Source organism: Zootoca vivipara, chromosome 14, assembly GCF_963506605.1.
Source record: "Zootoca vivipara chromosome 14, rZooViv1.1, whole genome shotgun sequence".
NCBI classification, from domain to species: Eukaryota; Metazoa; Chordata; class Lepidosauria; order Squamata; family Lacertidae; genus Zootoca; species Zootoca vivipara.
The window spans coordinates 20,773,225-20,790,846 of record NC_083289.1 but is presented as its reverse complement, the minus strand read 5'-3'; the positions used below and the strand labels follow the sequence as shown (position 1 = coordinate 20,790,846).

General features: G+C 43.2%; 1 protein-coding gene across 2 annotated transcripts in view; it reads left to right on the top strand.

Moving 5' to 3' along the window:
* Positions 1–7,600: 7,600 nt before the first annotated feature.
* The window catches only part of ALDH1A3 (aldehyde dehydrogenase 1 family member A3), a 30,456-nt gene continuing 20,434 nt past the window's right edge, over positions 7,601–17,622 (top strand). Inside the window, exons 1-2 of one of the 2 annotated variants that reach the window (XM_035131880.2) lie at positions 7,601–7,820; positions 15,941–16,045. In XM_035131880.2, the coding sequence (XP_034987771.1) occupies positions 7,719–7,820; positions 15,941–16,045 (207 nt within the window). In that variant the 5' untranslated portion in view covers positions 7,601–7,718. The remainder of the gene's footprint in view (positions 7,821–15,940; positions 16,046–17,622) is intronic. The other variant, XM_035131879.2, reaches the window with a different exon arrangement.

The window sequence follows — 17,622 nt, the reverse complement described above, 5'->3', positions numbered from 1 at the left end:
GGGGATCGTCTTATACATAGGGTGGATGTTTGATTGGTTGCTGCTGCGTCTGTCAGCGGCTATTGTGCATGTTATTGGTTGCTGCGTCCATGGGTGGTATTGATTGGCTGATGCTCTGGCAGTTGGGCTGGCGATTGGCAGCTTCTGCCAGCAATGGGACAGATGGGAAGCTAATTTTGCCAAGCGTGCAGGTGAGCGGTTTTCAGCAATCCCCCCCTTCAAAAAAGCTCAACAATCCTGGGTAATCTACCCCAAAAAAGCTCTGCAGCTCTGTGCCACCTCCCCGCATTTTCTTAAACTTGAGTCCCCCAAAATACATGTCTTGAGTCTTATACATGAGGGCGTCTTATAGATGGAAAAGTACAGCACTTGCACAAGTCTCCTGGCAGAAGAGAGTTGTGTGTGCTTTCAAGCTTGCATATCGCACACCTCTGCCCACGGCTAATGAAGGGGCCCAAATAAGAGCCTTTTGCCAAGTGCAGTGGCAACAGTATGTCATATGTGCTTGCCTCCTAAAGAATCCATTGTTGAAGATCAGAATCCTACTCCCGGAGCACCAAATGTAGTTTGAAAGAGACATTACTGCTTATGGTCTGTACCACTTTTACCACTGGCAAAAACAAACAAAAGTGGAAGAGGATGGTCTGGCAGGTTTGCACTGTTTCAAAAACCTACCGAACCTGTTTGAACAGGCCCAGGAAAGGGGATAGAACAGCACGACAATTTTTGATGCTCTCTCAAATAGCTTCCCACTCTCTTAAAAAATGATTATCGTTTTCCAGTCTATGTTGATGACTGCCCCTTTGCTAAGGGTAGCTTTTAGGTAGCAGTGAGAGGGGAGAAAGTAGGCGATAAATGCAAACATGAGAGATTGAGAGATGAGGACGAGATAAAACAAATGATTGCCTCACTTGCTATTGCTGCCACTTATTTATTTCCAAAATGCCTTCACTGCCTTTCTGAAATTCCATACTGATCTAGCTTAGGAAATTACCTCCTTATAGCAGGTTAGACCCACACCAAACCCGGTTTTGCCTCCTCTGATTGGCAGCAGCTTTCCAGCATCTCAAGCAGAAAGCGGCACTTTCCCTTCACTCCTGACCTTTTGATGTGCCAGAGATTGATCCTGGGACCTTTAAATTACAGTGCAGATGGGACCTAAGATTCCATTGCCAGCCTGGTAGGGTTTTGTGCTCTACCACTGAGCTGTGTTCCTTTGGGGCTGGAGACTGAATTCGGAGCTTTTCTGGAGAAGGGCCCAAAAGCGCAAGGAGGATAGAGGGCTGAGTACAGGGCCAATGCAAAATGTTTTGCTGTGTGAGGCAAAATACAAGATAGTTGCCCCACGACTGCCATCTCCACCATACCATGTACAAAACCCTACCAGGCTGGCAATGGAGTCTTAGGTCCCATCCGCACTGTAGTTTAAAGCAGTTTCATGCCACTTTAAACAGTCATGGCCTCCCCCCAAAGAATCCTAGGAACTGTAGTTTGTTGAAGCAGTTGACCTCACAGTACTCCAGTTCCCAGCACCCTTAACAAACAGCAGTTCCCAAGATTCTTCATGACTGTTTAAGTGGTATAGTAGTGCCTTTAAGTGCTTGGTGCAGGTGTGACCTGAGGGTGGGGGCTGACAACTAGGTTGGGGGGAGAATAGAAAGCAGTGACTGGGAAAGGGAATGGGAAATGGGAAATGGGGAAGACACATAGATAGACATAAAGTGTAGAAAGAACTGTCTATTTATCTGAAACAAAATAAAAAAAATCCTTCCAGCAGCACCTTAGAGACCAACTAAGTTTGTCATTGGTATGAACTTCCGTGTGCATGCACACATCTTCAGATACACTGAAACAGAAGTCACCAGATGCTTATATACAGTGAGAGGGTGGGTCCCTCCTTGTGGTGGGAGTGGGTGATTGACTGGCTGATAGCTGTTGACGACTGTTAACGACTGCAATTGGTCTTGCAGGAAAAAGCAAGGGGTGAGATGGCTAAAGATAGCTTTATCATGTACAGTATAATGAGATAAGAATCCAATGTCTTTATTCAGACCTGGTCTCTCCATGGTTTTAAGCTTGGTAATAAGAACTTTTTAATTTTTTAAAAATTTTGGTAATAAGAATTTTTTTTTTTTGTTTCAACTACGTCAGACCAACACGGCTACCTACCTATAACTGTCTATTTATCTGGATAGGGATGATCCCTGGTGCACACAGAGAGTTTATTTTAAAATGGCCTCAGGGACAGAACAGGGATCTGCCCATGGAAATCAGTGGAGAAACCCAAGATTTGATTGTAGGTGGGACTGGGCACAAGTGTGTCTGCTACATTATTATTATTATTATTATTATTATTATTATTATTATTATTATTACCCTGGGCGGCTCCCAACAGAAAATTAAAACCACAATAAAACATCAAACATTAAAAAACTTCCCTAATGTCTTCAGATGTTTTCTAAAAGTCAGGTTTATTTCCTTGACATCTGATGGGAGGGCGCCATTCCCAAGAAGGCCCTCTGCCTGGTTCCCTGTAACCTCCCTTCTCGCAGCAAGGGAACCGCCAGAAGGCCCTCGGAGCTGGACCTCAGTGTCCAGGCTGAACAATTGGGGTGGAGACACTCCTTCAGATATACTGGGCCAAGGCAGTTTAGGGCTTTAAAGGTCAGCACCAACACTTTGAATTGTGCTTGGAAACGTACTGGGAGCCAGTGTGGTGTAGTGGTTAAGAGCAGTGAACTCGTAATCTGGTGAACCGGGTTCGTGCCCCTGCTCCTCCACATGCAGCTGCTGGGTGACCTTGGGCTAGTCACACTTCTCAGCCTCACTCACCTCACAGAGTGTTTGTTGGGGGAGAGGAAGGGAAAGGAGATTGTTAGCCGCTTTGAGACTCCTTAGGATAGTGATAAAGCGGGATTTCAAATCCAAACTCTTCTTCTTCTTCAATGTAGGTCTTTCAGGACTGGTGTTATATGGTCTAACTACACAAAAAGACCCCAAATGGAGGAAGGACAACACACATCCAAAAAACAGGTCATTAAGGACTCAGCAAGCATTTCAGTGGGTATGAAATGCTGACAGATTGAAACAGAAATGGAAATGGGTGTGGGGTGTGGAATGGAGAGGAGTGGGTGGGAAAGAAGCACTTCACGCTGCAACAATTTTGTCCCACAGAAGAAAAGGAAAGAGAAAGAAGGAGAAAGTGATCAAGTATGTTGGGAAGCCAAAGACAGTTAACAGAGTCTTTGCTCCACTTTTGATATCAGCTACAGGAAACATCCTAGATACTCTGGAACAAATCTTAAGAGTAAATATTGTATCCCGTACAAGGCAAGAAAATCATTGTTTTCCAGACCAGGCAAATGACCAGGACATTCTTGAACACCTCTAGCCACTCCAGATGGGAAGTGGGGCTCGGGGAATTCCATATCCGTATCACATCCCAGCACCGAAATTACTGAGATTCCGAGAAACGGGAAGAAGAAAATAACAAATACGACATAAACAAACAAACAAGGACATAATGAGGCATGCCTTCCCTGCAGGATCTCAGCTGTGCTTCCAAACACACTGGGTAGGGAGCAATCTTCCGTGAAACACAGTGAAATTTCCCAGCAAACTTACATTGGGTTGCATTGTTAATCATTCCAGCTTGTGAATCATACTCTCCCCCAACTGTACCTGTTCTGATAGGTACAATGGCTGCTTTTTCAGGTCTGGAAGCTTACTGGTGTGCAGTGAAACAGAACCTATTGCAGTGGGATCTCCCCTGCAAAGGGTACTTACTCCTTTGGCTGCCACAATGCAGTCTCTTATACTGGAGGACTCCATCTCAATATGGTGACTGAATGCAGGATTCTGATCACTGGGGCCTGAGACCTTGCAACAACCATTTCTCTCTCTCTCTCTCTCTCTCACACACACACATTAATTTCATAAAATTTATAACCCACTTGATTGTAAAACAACAACAACCTCGAAGCAGTTTTTTTAAAAAAGATTATCAGTAAAAATAAAAATAAAAACACCCCATTTTAAAACAACTATTAAAAACCTTTCATGTCCTCAAAGAGAACTGGTAGTGTGTGGCGAGAATTTGGTTAATTAAATACTGTAGTTAAAGAGTTATGTGGGCCAAAAGTGTCTGCCCTCTGCAACGAGGAAGCTGCCTGCTGGGTCTCTACATGATTTATTGCTCTGAACATGGGTCCTTCCATTTCATTTCCCTTGGAGAAGATAGTTCTGTACTGTGTCTCTTTCAGATGTGACTGGATCATGACAGTTGGATTTATAATCTCTGTATGAGCTTGGAAGCAAGTCCAGAGCAAGGACTCATGCAGAGGCATGGGGGCAGACTCCTTCAAGGGCAGACACTCATACAAGCTGTAAGGTAAAAAGGTAAAGGACCCCTGGACAGTTAAGTCCACTCAAAGGCGACTATGGGGTTGTGGCGCTCATCTCACTTTCAGGTCGAGGGAGCAGGCGTTTGTCCACAGACAGCTTTCCGGGTCATGTGGCCAGCATGACTAAAAGCAGATCATTGAAGGCTCCTGCAAACCTGAAGAGGAGGCTCCCTGTTGTGTCTCTGTATTATTCAACTGTGCTCCGATCAGATCCTTCCAATCAGCTTTCACTGAACAGAGTTAACTGTGCCATGTCCTTGCATTCCACCATGCTTGATATGAAGCCAAATGACTTGCCTTAAGAAGAGACTGCCCCCCCAATTGTCTCTCTGCATGAGTCACTTGATCTCTAGGCTTGCCTATCAGGAGACACTCTCAGATCAGTAACTTATGCAGAAAATTAGGCAATGGACCAAGGGCTGCCCTAGACCAAATAACACCCCTTTCATTGTTCCTCTTCCATTTGTTCAACTGCCGAATACATTTTTAAAATTTGCATTAAGAGCCCAATTCACAACTTTGACTCATAAATAGTATGAACAAGGTATCTCTGCCAAGAAAAATTAGCACACATAAATCTGACCACAATCACTTAGGCCTCTGCTGCTTTCTGAGCAGGGAGTGAAGCTGTAAATTTCGCATGAATCATCCTCATGCATCATAAATGTTAAGTCAAGCATTGCCAGCTTCAGAAGCGAAGATGGCTCCGGAAGCTGTAGCAGGATAATGTCTTTATTAGGATCAACCAAACCATGGCAAATAGTGAGCAAGCTGTTGAGATCTGCAGGAATCTTGCAGAAGAGCTCTGGAAGACTCAAAAAATTGCTCATTTTTTTTGTGACATCATGGATGGTCCTAATCAATCTATTGTCCTACTGTAGCTTTCGGGTTGTTTTTCTTCTAATGAATCAACACACCTTTTTAAGTAAATGTGATTTGTTGCATTGCTTGTTTCAGCTGTTGAGTGGTTTGAGATACTAGACTCAACCCCAAATCTGACAGCCCGAGCAGTTGCCATAGTTGTTTGCCTCTAAATCCCTCTTTGATTGGACTCCAGTGAGGGCAAAAGCAGCTTTCACTCTTAGATATTATAAAAGTCAACAGATTTTAATCTTTACGGGGAAATAATACTCTTACATACTCTAAATGTTGAGCAATTTTAATTTGGGGTGTATTGAAAAAGGTAATTCTGACATGCTTAAAAATCAGTCTATTCTGAAATTTTGATATTTAAACAATCTTACACACTCTAAAGCTGCCATAGATAACAGAATTGTGGACCAACCCTCTGCAATACAGGAGTCACAACTAAAGCCTCCATCACAGATGGCCATCTATCCTCTGCTTAAAAACTTCCAAGGAAGGAGAGTCCCCAAGCTCCTGAGGGAGTCTGTTCCACTGTCAAACAGCTCTTAGTGTCAGCAAGTTCTTCCTGATGTTTAATTGGAATCTCCTTGCTTGTAACCAGGGCCGGCTCTGGGTAGAGTCCCGGTGGCGCCGGGTGCCAGGGCACCGCGCGGCAAAGCCGTGCGGAAACCATGCTGCGCCCTGCGAAGGCGGGGGCGCCGGAGCGATCTCCGCCCCTCAGCGCCAGGGCATGCGACCTGCTCGAGACTGCCCTGCTTGTAACTTGAAGCCATTGGTTTGAGTCCTACCCTCCAGAGCAGGAGAAAACAAGCTTGCTCCATCTTCCATGTGACAGCCCTTCAGATATTTGAAGATCATCTCTCAGTTGCCTCTTTTCCAGGCTCCTTCAACCGTTCCTCATAAGGCTTGCTTTCCTATACATTGTGGAAGTCTTTTATCAAAATGGTCTTTCCGTTAAAGAATCCTGGGCGCTGTAATCAACAGTTCCCACCAACCCTGAGTGCCCCAGAATTCTTTGAGGTGGGGAAAATGTGCTTCAAATATGCTTTACGGGTATGCAGACCCCAAACTGCACCCGCAACATACATTCAAAGCACATTGCCCTCCCCAAAGAATCCTGGGAACTGTAGTTTGGTATGGGTGTTGGGAATGGTAGCTCTGATAGGGATAAACTACAGTTCCCAGGATACTTCGGGGGGGGGGAGTAATGTGTTTTAAATCTATGGCGTGTACATTTTCGACTCTCCCTCCCTGCTGATAGTGGCTGCAGCGGATCGCTCCCTGGGGCCCTACAGAAGAGCCGCGCTGTTGGTCCTGCTGGCCTGGGAGCAGGAGCATCCAGCTGGTGGGCCGAGCGCCAGCGCCGGGCGGGAGGGGCCCGAGGCGCGCCAAGCCCAGCCAAGCCAAGGCAAACAAGCGAGGCTTCCTTCGCGCTGCTATTCCACTTGCGAGAGGAGAGAGATGGACATTATGCACGCACGTTTTTGATTAGGAGGGGTTAATCTGATATGAGCTCATTCCATCGCGCTGCAGTGATCATAGGGGAGAAAAGGAGAACTTTAAACACACACAAGCAGCACCATTATAGATGGATATGAAACGCTGCGTGGCAGTGCAGCTGACCTCCTCGGAGGTTTGAGTTTTTGAGGCTGCGTGTGCTCATTTCTAAGGCAATTTTTTTAAAAAATAATAATCAAAAAACCGGGGAGGGGGCTTCTTAACTCATTCCCAGCTCATCGAGCCTTTCCAGGAGGTTTTAAAAACAATTACCTTCATTGTATTGTTTTTGCAAGGGGGGTGAGGTGGGGAAGAGAAAGAATGAAAAAAATCCAGGGGGCTACACAGCTGGGGATAAATGAAACAGCTGCTACTTCTTTAGAGAAAAGGCATACACACATATCCGCACACATACATTGTATTTATTATATATGCACCAGCTGGCTGGGGCTGGTGGGAGTTGTAGTACACAACCGCTGATTGGAGTTGTAGTACACAACCCGGGCCGGTTGGCAGAGGCTGGTAGAGAAACAGATATTTTTTGTGTGTGTGCGTGCGCGCGCATGCACACATAATATATATACATGTATATACAAACACAACCCTTTCTGCTGAGGAAGCTGAAGCTGATCTTCCGCACCTGCTTGGGCCCCGCGCCTTGCACCCGCGCCTTCTCCTCTTCCTCCTTCCGTCCTTACCTGCTGCCTGTCAATTGCAGCCTCCGAGCGGCTGCATGGACCAGGAGCGGGGCGGGGCTTAGAGCCGCGCAGCCAATGGGAGTCCTCGGCCCGGGACTCCCGCTGGAGGCTGAGAATTCATAAAGGCAAGCCCTGGGAAAGGCTTCCGCGAGCTTGGCTGCCTGTCACCCTCCCGAGGAGGACTCCGTCGGCTGCAAGGAAGAGGGAGTGGGGGACTACCCGCACCAAGCTCTGTCTGAAGGCATCCTGCGAGATGGCCGCAATCAATGGGGCCGTAGAAAACGGGCAGCCGGAGAAGAAGACGACCCCTCCGCTTCCTCATCCTATTAGGAACTTGGAGATCAAGTACACCAAGGTAAGGGGGCAGCGGTAGGTTTCTCTGCTCATGCTTGCTCTGTGTGGTTATCTTCTTCTCTGGCTGCTTTTCTCTCGGTGGTAGGGGGACTAGAGGGATTTTAAAGTGAAATAAAGTCTCTAGTCCTTAGGAGGTCAATCCTCTCTCTTTCTCCCGACCCCACAAAACCTGCTCAAAGGAGTAAACTAGAGAAGAATGCACACCTAAAAGTTGCTCCAGGATAAAAGCCATTAAACATAGACAGTCCTGCATCTTACAGGGAGAAATGTAGAAAAGCTGACAGTAAAATGTTTAGGTTGTGATTTCCAAGCAGGGAAAACTGAAGGCTGGGAACTTGGAAGTTTTGCCCTTGGTAACTTTGTAAGCGAGTTAGAATATCGTTTCTTATTTAAAAGTATTCATGTGCTGCTTTTTCATAATTGATATAGAAAGGGGCTCACAAACCAAACAACACAACAAGACATACATAAACTTTACATTCCCATCCATCTGGTCTTCCAGTTCCTCAGTAGTCAGTGTTTCTGTCCTCATTGGGCAATCTTGGGCAGTCCCCCTGCTTCCTTGGGATTTTTTTTTCTTCCAAAATGTACTTTTGTTAGACCCTGGTGCCCCCCTGAGCCTGCCAATGCCCTCTTGTGCACGGATAATAATGCTGTTTTGGCTGTGATAAGCCACATCTCTCATAGCCTGTAGACTTGAAGCAGAGGACATACCAGCTGAATAAACAACAAAAAACAGAAACATTGCAATAATGAAATCCATAGCTAGAGAAGAGAGCAGTTAGCTTCCCAAAGGTTATGGCCATATTTGGAAAGCTAGCAGAGATGAGGACATGTGTATTGTGTTCTACAAGTCTGGGGCTGCTGCAGAAAAGGCCCTGCTCTTAGTGGAAGTTGACCTCACCTTCTGCAGTCATTGGAAAGTTTTGTACCAAGGTGGGGGGGGGGCTCATAGTGGAACTAGGTTTGCATGTCTAAAAGTTATTCATCAAGTTCCCTTGGTTCTCCATTAATGTATTTTGTGGACATGATTAGATCCAGGTTCTTCCTGCACCTTGGTACCATAATATTGCTGCATTTCTAATAAAGGTAAAGGGACTCCTGACCATTAGGTCCAGTCGTGACCGACTCTGGGTTTGTGGCACTCATCTTGCGTTATTGGCCGAGGGAGCCGGTGTACAGCTTCCAGGTCATGTGGCCAGCATGACAAAGCCGCTTCTGGCGAACCAGAGCAGCGCATGGAAACGCCGTTTACCTTCCCGCTTGGAGCGATACCTATTTATCTACTTGCACTTTGACGTGCTTTCGAACTGCTAGGTTGGCAGGAGCTGGGATCAAGCAATGGGAGCTCACTCCGTCGCAGGGATTCGAACTGCCAACCTTCTGATTGGCAAGCCCTAGGCACTGCGGTTTATCCCACAGCACCACCTGCGTCCCGGCAGTGTCTAATAGTGCGTCTAATAGTGTTCTGCTAATCATTAAACCACCCCTGCAAGGTAGCTCAGTGTTATACCCTTATTGCAAACGGGGAGGGAGGCTGAAGATGTGGAATTAATGGTTTGTTTAACACAAACTATTGATTGAAGTGTTATTTCAACTGGGGTACCACTTCATTGCACACAGTATTATTTCATACCTTCTGTTCAATATATGAATGATAGTGGCATTGGCCCACAGAGAGCGTGCATGCATGAAAAAGAATGAAAGTGAAGCATCTCAAAGCACATACCGGTAGTAAAATTTCCTGGCGTTAATATTGGCTAGGAATTAGTAGAAGCAAAATGCTACCCTGCTTTTTACATTTTCTTCAAGAGGCTTGCTTGGAGTGTTTGGTCCTGTAGCCATGTTGGAAGCAGAATGAACCATATTTCATATAAGTAATTATTTAAAATAATAATGAGCCAGTCCATCATTAACTATTAGAGCATAGCCTGTTCCTGTTCAGGACTCAATTGAACAACTGGGACTGCAAAGTTGAGTGCTTTCCCATAGTGAATTGCGTAGCTGTAGTATTATTCACTTTTAAAATAATAATATTCAGCATATGATCAAGATTGCTGGTATTTTAGTCTGTGACAGGTTTTTGCATTTATGCAAATATCCTGCTATATTTGGCCACTAAAATGAAAACTGCATCTACCAGTTACTGCTTAGATTGACAGCAGGACACCGCCCCAACAAAAATTGAACTCAAAGAAAGAGTTAGAAGAGTTTATTTGGCAACATTTCCCGCTCTTAAATTGTATGGAACGGCCCTTTAAAAGATTAAAAAAGACATGGAAATTGGAGACATGAGTAAAATTCAGTTGCAATATTGCCATGTTGAAATTTATAATTATTGCTTCTCCTTGACGTATTTGTCTGAAGATCTCATCCCAAAGTAGAGTCTAAATCTGAGGTCCCAACAGAAAATAATGTCTGAAATTGAGCCTATCCCTAATTAAGAAAAACAACATAAAGGTGATATTTAAAGTGCAAGGTTGCTGTGAATCTTCTGCTGAAAATTGCTAAGTGTGTATTTCTTTCTGTGCAATGTTGGGCAGCATGTGCAACTGAAGGCACTTGTATAATCTCACTTACCGGTATTTGAAAATGATAGAATGCACGGATAATAAATTGAACGTGTATACTTCCACCTATACAAAAATAAAGTGCATGAGTCATAAAACAGGGAAATTGATCAAGAAAGTTTAGAGTCTTTTGCACACATGGTTGGGGCATGTAGGAAGGAGTGTGTTATCTGAAGATGGATTTAACTGTTACGCTATGCAAGCTGTAGACTTTTACCTCTTAAAATACTTTTTTAAAACCCAATTAGCTGTCTGGCCTCTGTTGATGAGCTGATCAATTTCAGTTACAATATCCACACATTGCAGTCCTTAGAAAGGACTTTCAGCTAGCGGAATTGATCTGGTAACTGACCACTGTTAACTTCAGGTTCTGGAATTCATATCGAGAGGAGCTAATTCCTTTTCTTGAAGTATAACCACTCATTGCACATTGGAATGAAAAAAAAGCCACAACCGACCATCTTGAGTCAGGGGGTCTCAGGCCTTTTAAGACTCCTTAGTAGAAGACTTCTGCCATATTAGCACATTCTCATGGCAAGTAATGCAGCTGGTCACAGCCAGCCCTACCCTTAGGTAAAATTAGGCAGCCAACTCAGGCAGCTGAATTAGGGTATCATGAAAGTATAGTAAATTGTTGAGTCATTTTAATTTTTTATTATTCAGATTGGGTTGGCTTTTTTTTAAAAAAAAACTTCTGGAGAATGGGGAGAGGAACTTGGGGAATTTTCAACTTCAAGTGCCAAATAATGTGACCGGCCTTAGGATATATACTATACTTAGAGGTACCGTTTGCTCTGTGTTGGGAAACAAAATGTTTTGCTAGGATTGCAGCCTTAACTGATCACTTTATTAAAGCTTGTGGGCCTTGCTTTCAAACCTGGAGAGCTTGTGCCTCTCACAACTTGTGTTGAATCCTGTAAGATGTGCATTGCAAAACACGGCAGCCACATGAGATATGACCAATGGCCTTAATTCCAGGAAAATGTTAAACTGCTTGCTAGGGATTGGGAGAATCTGTCACTTTCAGTTTCTCTTAGGTTCAGTTCTCCACATTTCACAGCCGTTTGCGAATTTTCTTCTTCAGAGCCCTCATGAAAATTCGTCAGCGTTTTAGTGCAAATTTCTTCTATACACGTTTTGAAAAATAGTGCACATTTTTGCAAAGCAATGTTCCTTAGTGCAATTTTCTACGTGAATTTCACTAATGTGTGCATTTTTGTACATATTACTTGGCTGGAGAATGGCACTGCAAAATTCAGAAAAGTGCTCGTTCCAAAGGATAGCTGTGTTTCACAGAGCCATAGACATGCAGAGTTTGGTTCGTGTATTTTTTCTATCAGGAAGTAGAAACTGGGGAGGTTTGTCTTTAAATGTGAACTCAGTGGAGTTTGTCTGACATCCCTACTGTACACTAATCTGGCCATAATGAAAGGAACTTCTCTTGCTTAACATAGGATCTCGGTGAGGAGACAGGTGTGAGTAGAGGTTGTGTGCATATATATGTCTTTAAGGAGGCCTGCTTGTACACATTCTCCTTAATGTATAGGAATATAGATATATACATAAAATTTAAAAACACTGACATTTTGGGTATCCATCCCAAAATGTGGAAAACAGCAGGTGTCGACCATCTCAAAAATCAGAAACAGAATGGATGAACCATACACATTATTTGGAAGAAGCATAGGATTCCATACCTTCCAACATTTCTCCAGTGAAAATAGGGACATCCTAGTCCATGATGATAATGATAATTTTATTATTTATATCCCACCCATCTGACCGCATTGCCCAGTCGAGGTGGCTTCCAGCATGTATAAAACCTAATAAAACATTATACATTTTTTTTTTTAAAAAAACCCTTCCCTATACTGGACTGCATTCTTCTAAAGGTTGTATAGTTACTTATTTTCTTGGCTTGGGGCTCACATAACTCCATACCCTCCGATGAAAGTAGGGACATACTACCATACCCTCCAAAGTTTCTCTGATGAAAGTTTGAAAGCACATCAAAGTGCAAGTAGATAAATACTTTTTATCTCCGGCGGGAGCTCCGGCGGGAAGGTAAACGGTGTTTCCGTGCGCTGCTCTGGTTCGCCAGAAGCAGCTTTGTCATGCTGGTCGCATGACCCAGAAGCTGTCTGCGGACAAACGCCGGCTTCCTCGGCCTACAGAGCGAGATGAGCGCTGCAACCCCAGAGTCGGACACGACTGGACCTGATGGTCAGGGGCCCCTTTACCTTTTTAAGGAAAAGCAGGACATTCTAGGATCAAATGACAAACCAGGACAGTTTCTGTAAATCTTGGGCTATGCTTGGAAAAAAAGGGACACTTGGAAGGTCTGTGATTCCCATCATGCCTGGCTATTGCCCATGCTTTCTGGGCCTGATGGGAGTTGGAGCCCAACCCTAGTGGGTGCCCCCAATCAGTTTATAAGCACAAGTCTGTCAGATCATGATGGTAATCAGTTACAGCTCCCCAAAACCATACCATACTGTTCATATATACCTCTGAATGAGTCAATCCCAAAACTGTTTCCTTGCAAGTATTATTATGGTGGTCTTACGTATTTAGAAAACACGTCTGTGTTAAATCCAAGTATGTAGAAAATGTGGAAGAAAATAAGTGTAAATAGGAATGAGTTGGGCAAAGTTGTTTTCTAGAGTCTAGATAACAATCAGCAGCTGATTTTCAAGGGGGAGGAGTTTGTCACCAATAAAGAAGAGGAATTCAGGAAGCTTGCATTAAATTTTAAGGGATGCTTCATTAGATATCTAATGAACATTTTATAGGGTTATAGAAATCAGGAGCAAATGTGCTTAAGATGCTTAATTCTCTCAAGTGTTTAAGGACATGGTACTTGAGCCTACTCAGGCTTACTCAAGTACAAATTCCATCAAGGCCAATGGCGATTCCTGACAACGGAGGCGAGAATAGTGACCTCACCCTTCAAAGCGGTGTGTTTTGCTACTGCCACATCAAAGTAAATTCAAGGCATTTGTGCAAGTATTTGCTTCTGGTCTTAGATCTGTTCTACTAACACACACTCCAGTCCTAAAATTGATGCTACAGCTACTTCAGGAAAAACATGATATTTGTCGCCTTTTAAGGAAAGGCCTTAAATCAGTGCTGGCCCTGATTTGGAATTGTGTGCCCATTTTTTAGAAGTGGGAAATAGTGAAAGAGCAGACATTTTGATTCATTGAGTTGATATGTATTTGATTGAGTTTGCAGGACGCTTGGATAGGTTTTCAAAGAGGTTCTTCTAAAATATTCGTGGCTTAAACAACTTTGAGCAAAGGAGGAGGAAATGCAGTTCAGAACCAATACCCTGTTTTCCCGAAAATAAGACATACCCATGAAATAAGCCGTAGCAGGATTTCTAAGCATTTGCGCCATACCCCAAAAATAAGACATAGTGATAGGGCGCAGTTCTGGAGGGCGCCAAGGAAGAGGCGAGTAATTAAAAACAAGGCATCCCCTGAAAATAAGCCATAGTGTGTCTTCTTGAGGAAAAATATAAGACAGTGTTTTATTTTCAGGGAAACATGGTAGTTAGAAGAAAGCAGGAAAGAATATCAACAGGTGCTGAGAAACTGACTGTGTGATACAATACTGTAGTAGCTCATCACATTATGGGTAGGGAACCCCCCACCCCCACCGGAACAACTGTAAAAACATCCGTGTGATTGCAAATAAGCTTTCATTAAAAACTGGATCTCTGGTATACTGCTGTTTTATGCCGATCTTTAAAAAAATTAATTTGACAGTCATCCCCTCTGAATTGCTTTTTAACACAAATGTTTTTACAGTTGTCCAGCTAAAGCATTTCTGCAAGGGCTGTTTAACCAATTAATTGGTTTGTTAGATCAAAGCCCAGGCCTCTGAAAACATAACACAAATGGTTTTTTGGGATCATTTTTCTACCTCAAGCTAAATTCCAGCATATCTTGTGGTAGAAAAAGTCCCAAAACAAAGCCATGTGTGTTGTGTCAAAAGAAAGAAGGGTGCTTTAGTTTTTGTTGGCGGGCAGGAACTTTTTTTAAAAAATCCTGTAAGTTAACATTGGCAGACCAAAAGCAACAACAGCCCAGTGACAAAAAGTGGGATTTATTAGGATAGTTTATTGCCACTGGCATTTTTGTATAAAAGAAAACTGTAAATGGCAAGCGGCTGAAATGTTAGGACATCACTTGCGTAGTAGTAAACAATATCATAGAAGCACTCTTATCAGATTCCTGTGTGAATTGTGCAAATATAGTGCAGTAGCAGAGTAATTTACATTGCAGTCTCCTCACAGGGTTAATTTTATTTTTAATAAAATATTTGAATAAAAAGAGGCCCCAACAAATTGGGCACGGCACTCAATTTTTATTTTGTTTAATAAAATGTGAATGCCACTTAATTCTCAAAACCGCTAAGTGATTTACATTGCTTTACCCATATGCATTTAGGTTGCAATCCCATGCACCTGAGAGTAAGTCCCATTGAACTCAATGGACTTGCTTGTAGGTAGGCATATATAAGGACTGCCCGGTTAATATGATTAGTCGATTTCTCTAATTGAGTAGCAGCTCTGTGTTTGTGGAAAGCGATTTGCAAAAACGTGATTATAGGGAGAAATTAGCACTAAAGTGCTGATCAATTTCAATGAGGCATTTAGAAAATAATAGCAAACTAATGTGGAGAACTTTAAGATCGGAACATCCCTTCTATGCCAACCTCTCTCATTTATACAGTTCACTTAAAAAAAGGTAAAGGACCCCTGACAGTTAAGTCCAGTCACAAACTGCTCTGGGGTTGTGGCACTCATCTTGATTTACTGGCCAAGGCAGCCGACATTTGTCCGCAGACAGTTTTTCTGGGTCATGTGGCCAGCATGACTGAGCTGCTTCTGGCGAAACCAGAGCAGTGCACGGAAACACCACAGGACTTATTGGCTCAGTTATAATGTAGCGCAAAACCAAACCATGGTTTTAAATGAACATGTGAGCCTTAATACTCCCCGTGATGAGATCGTGGCTTTTTTATGCTTCTCAGGCATTATTCCTGCCACAAAGCAGCTTCAATCTCCTCTCTAGGCACCTACACAAACAGATTTACAGTAAACTGTGGTTTTGACTTTGTGTTACATGTGAACTGGGTCAACATCTCCATCTGGACTGTATTGAGTGTGCAGCTCCCACATGAGCTGTAAATGTCCATACTCGTACAACTTCCCATTGCAACATGCAGATTTGTACCTGGAAGTTGAATGTTTTGGTCCCTTGTGCTGCAAAGGTCCTGTCCTATGAAGGTCGTACATATTGACTTTGAAAGTAACTGCCTAGTAAGCAAGCAGAGGAATGCAGTATTATATTACAACTGTGAGCCAGTATCAAGACTGCAAGAGGCAGCAGCACGATAAAATGCTCCTTGATATAAATAAAAATGAAACAAAACAAAACATAACAACTGTAACCTGCATGAAAAACATGCATGTTGGGGAGAAGATAAACTTAGTTTCCACGTGATGCATAAACCTTTATTTCTCTCTCTCTCTCTCTCTTAGATATTTATTAACAATGAATGGCATGAATCAAAGAGTGGAAAGCAGTTCCCTACCTTTAGCCCTTCAAAGGCCGAGAAGATCTGTGACGTCGAAGAGGGGGACAAGGTTTGTTTGATTTCCTTCCTTGAACCTGGTTGTTAATAGCTACATTTTGTGCATTTCGGCAACGCAATTGAGCGATCAACCTGAGTTAGGCAGCCCAAACTCCAGCTTGTTTGTGCAAACAAACAAGAAAAGGCATGCTTGTGCTTCTTCGTGACTTCTTCTCGGACAGGCAGCAACAGTTTTAGGTGTGTCTGATATGCATGCGACCACACGCGCATTGCGCTGAATCCAGAAGTGACCTGGAAACATCACAAAAAGGGGGACGGGATGGAACAGAGTGTTTGCAGGGTTTTTCAATGGGTGTTCCTATGATATGCAATTTCACGCAAACATGCAGTGACCCAGAATGCCACCTTTGTGCAGACGGGGAGTTTCCTGTACTTGGTTCCACTTGAAATGGCAGAGTTCCTGTGACAGGGATAGGGTTCACTTTAAAGGGGTTTCTTCTGCTGCCGGATCTTCAAAATGGAGCAGGGCATAAGGAAGGAAGAAGGCAGAACTGGCTTTCAACCCTTCCAGGATGCATATGCCATTAAAGACATTAAATTACCTACTATGTGAATAATATATGTGGCTGCCATTTGTATTTTTTGCACTGCAGACTCCATAATGGCTTGAGCTCATTTTGGGCATGCTTTTTTTTAAGGGGCTACCAGTTAGTGTGGAGTTGGGCACTCCAGTAGCTATGTATTGTCCTGATTTGTTTGCACACAACAGTTAATGATCATTTGTTCTGATTTATTTGAAGAGAAAGAGAGAGATGCATTTATTTTAATGTCAAGTTGGCATACAGAGGTTTTATACATACATTCTATCAACAAAGTTCAAAACATAAACTCTCATTTTGCATAACTTGCAACTAAATCTGATTAAAAAGGGGGAAGGTGACAAAAAAGGGGGAAAGAGAGAGAAGAAAGAATAACACTTTTTTAAAGCTTCCTATTGTGTTTGTATTTTGTTTAATGGAAAGAGTGACCTCACATTAAAATGAAGATCTACAGACAGGTGAAACAAAAGGTTAAATAACTAAGTAGGCTGTTTAGGTTTGTGCCCTTATATAAAGTGGGGAAAGGAGGTTATGCATCACATCAAGCAACTGTTATCCTGCTGTTGCAGTTTCCCATCACTTTCCTTATCACAGAAAGTCTGTTTGCTTTTTAAACAGAAGTAGACTTCTGTGCAAGAAAGCCAAACCAATTTTACATGTGAAAAGGATCTAGGGGTCTTAGTACACCACAAGCTTAACATGAGTCAACAGGGTGATGAGCAGCAGCCCCCCCCCCAAAAAAAGCTAATGCAGCAGAAGTATAGTGTCCTGATCAAGGGAAGAAGAGTTCGAGTTCTATTCTGCCTTAGTTAAGCCCCAGCTAGAATACTGTATCCAGTTCTGAAAAGGATATTGGCAAGCTGGGATGTGTGCAGAGGACGACCAAGACGATAAAGGGTCCGCAAAATAAAGCCTTCTGAGGAATGGTTGAGGGAGTTAGGTACATTTAGCCTGGACAAAATAAAATTTAGAGGTGATAGGATATCTATCTTCAAATATCTAAAGGGGTATCTCATGGAAGATGGAGCAA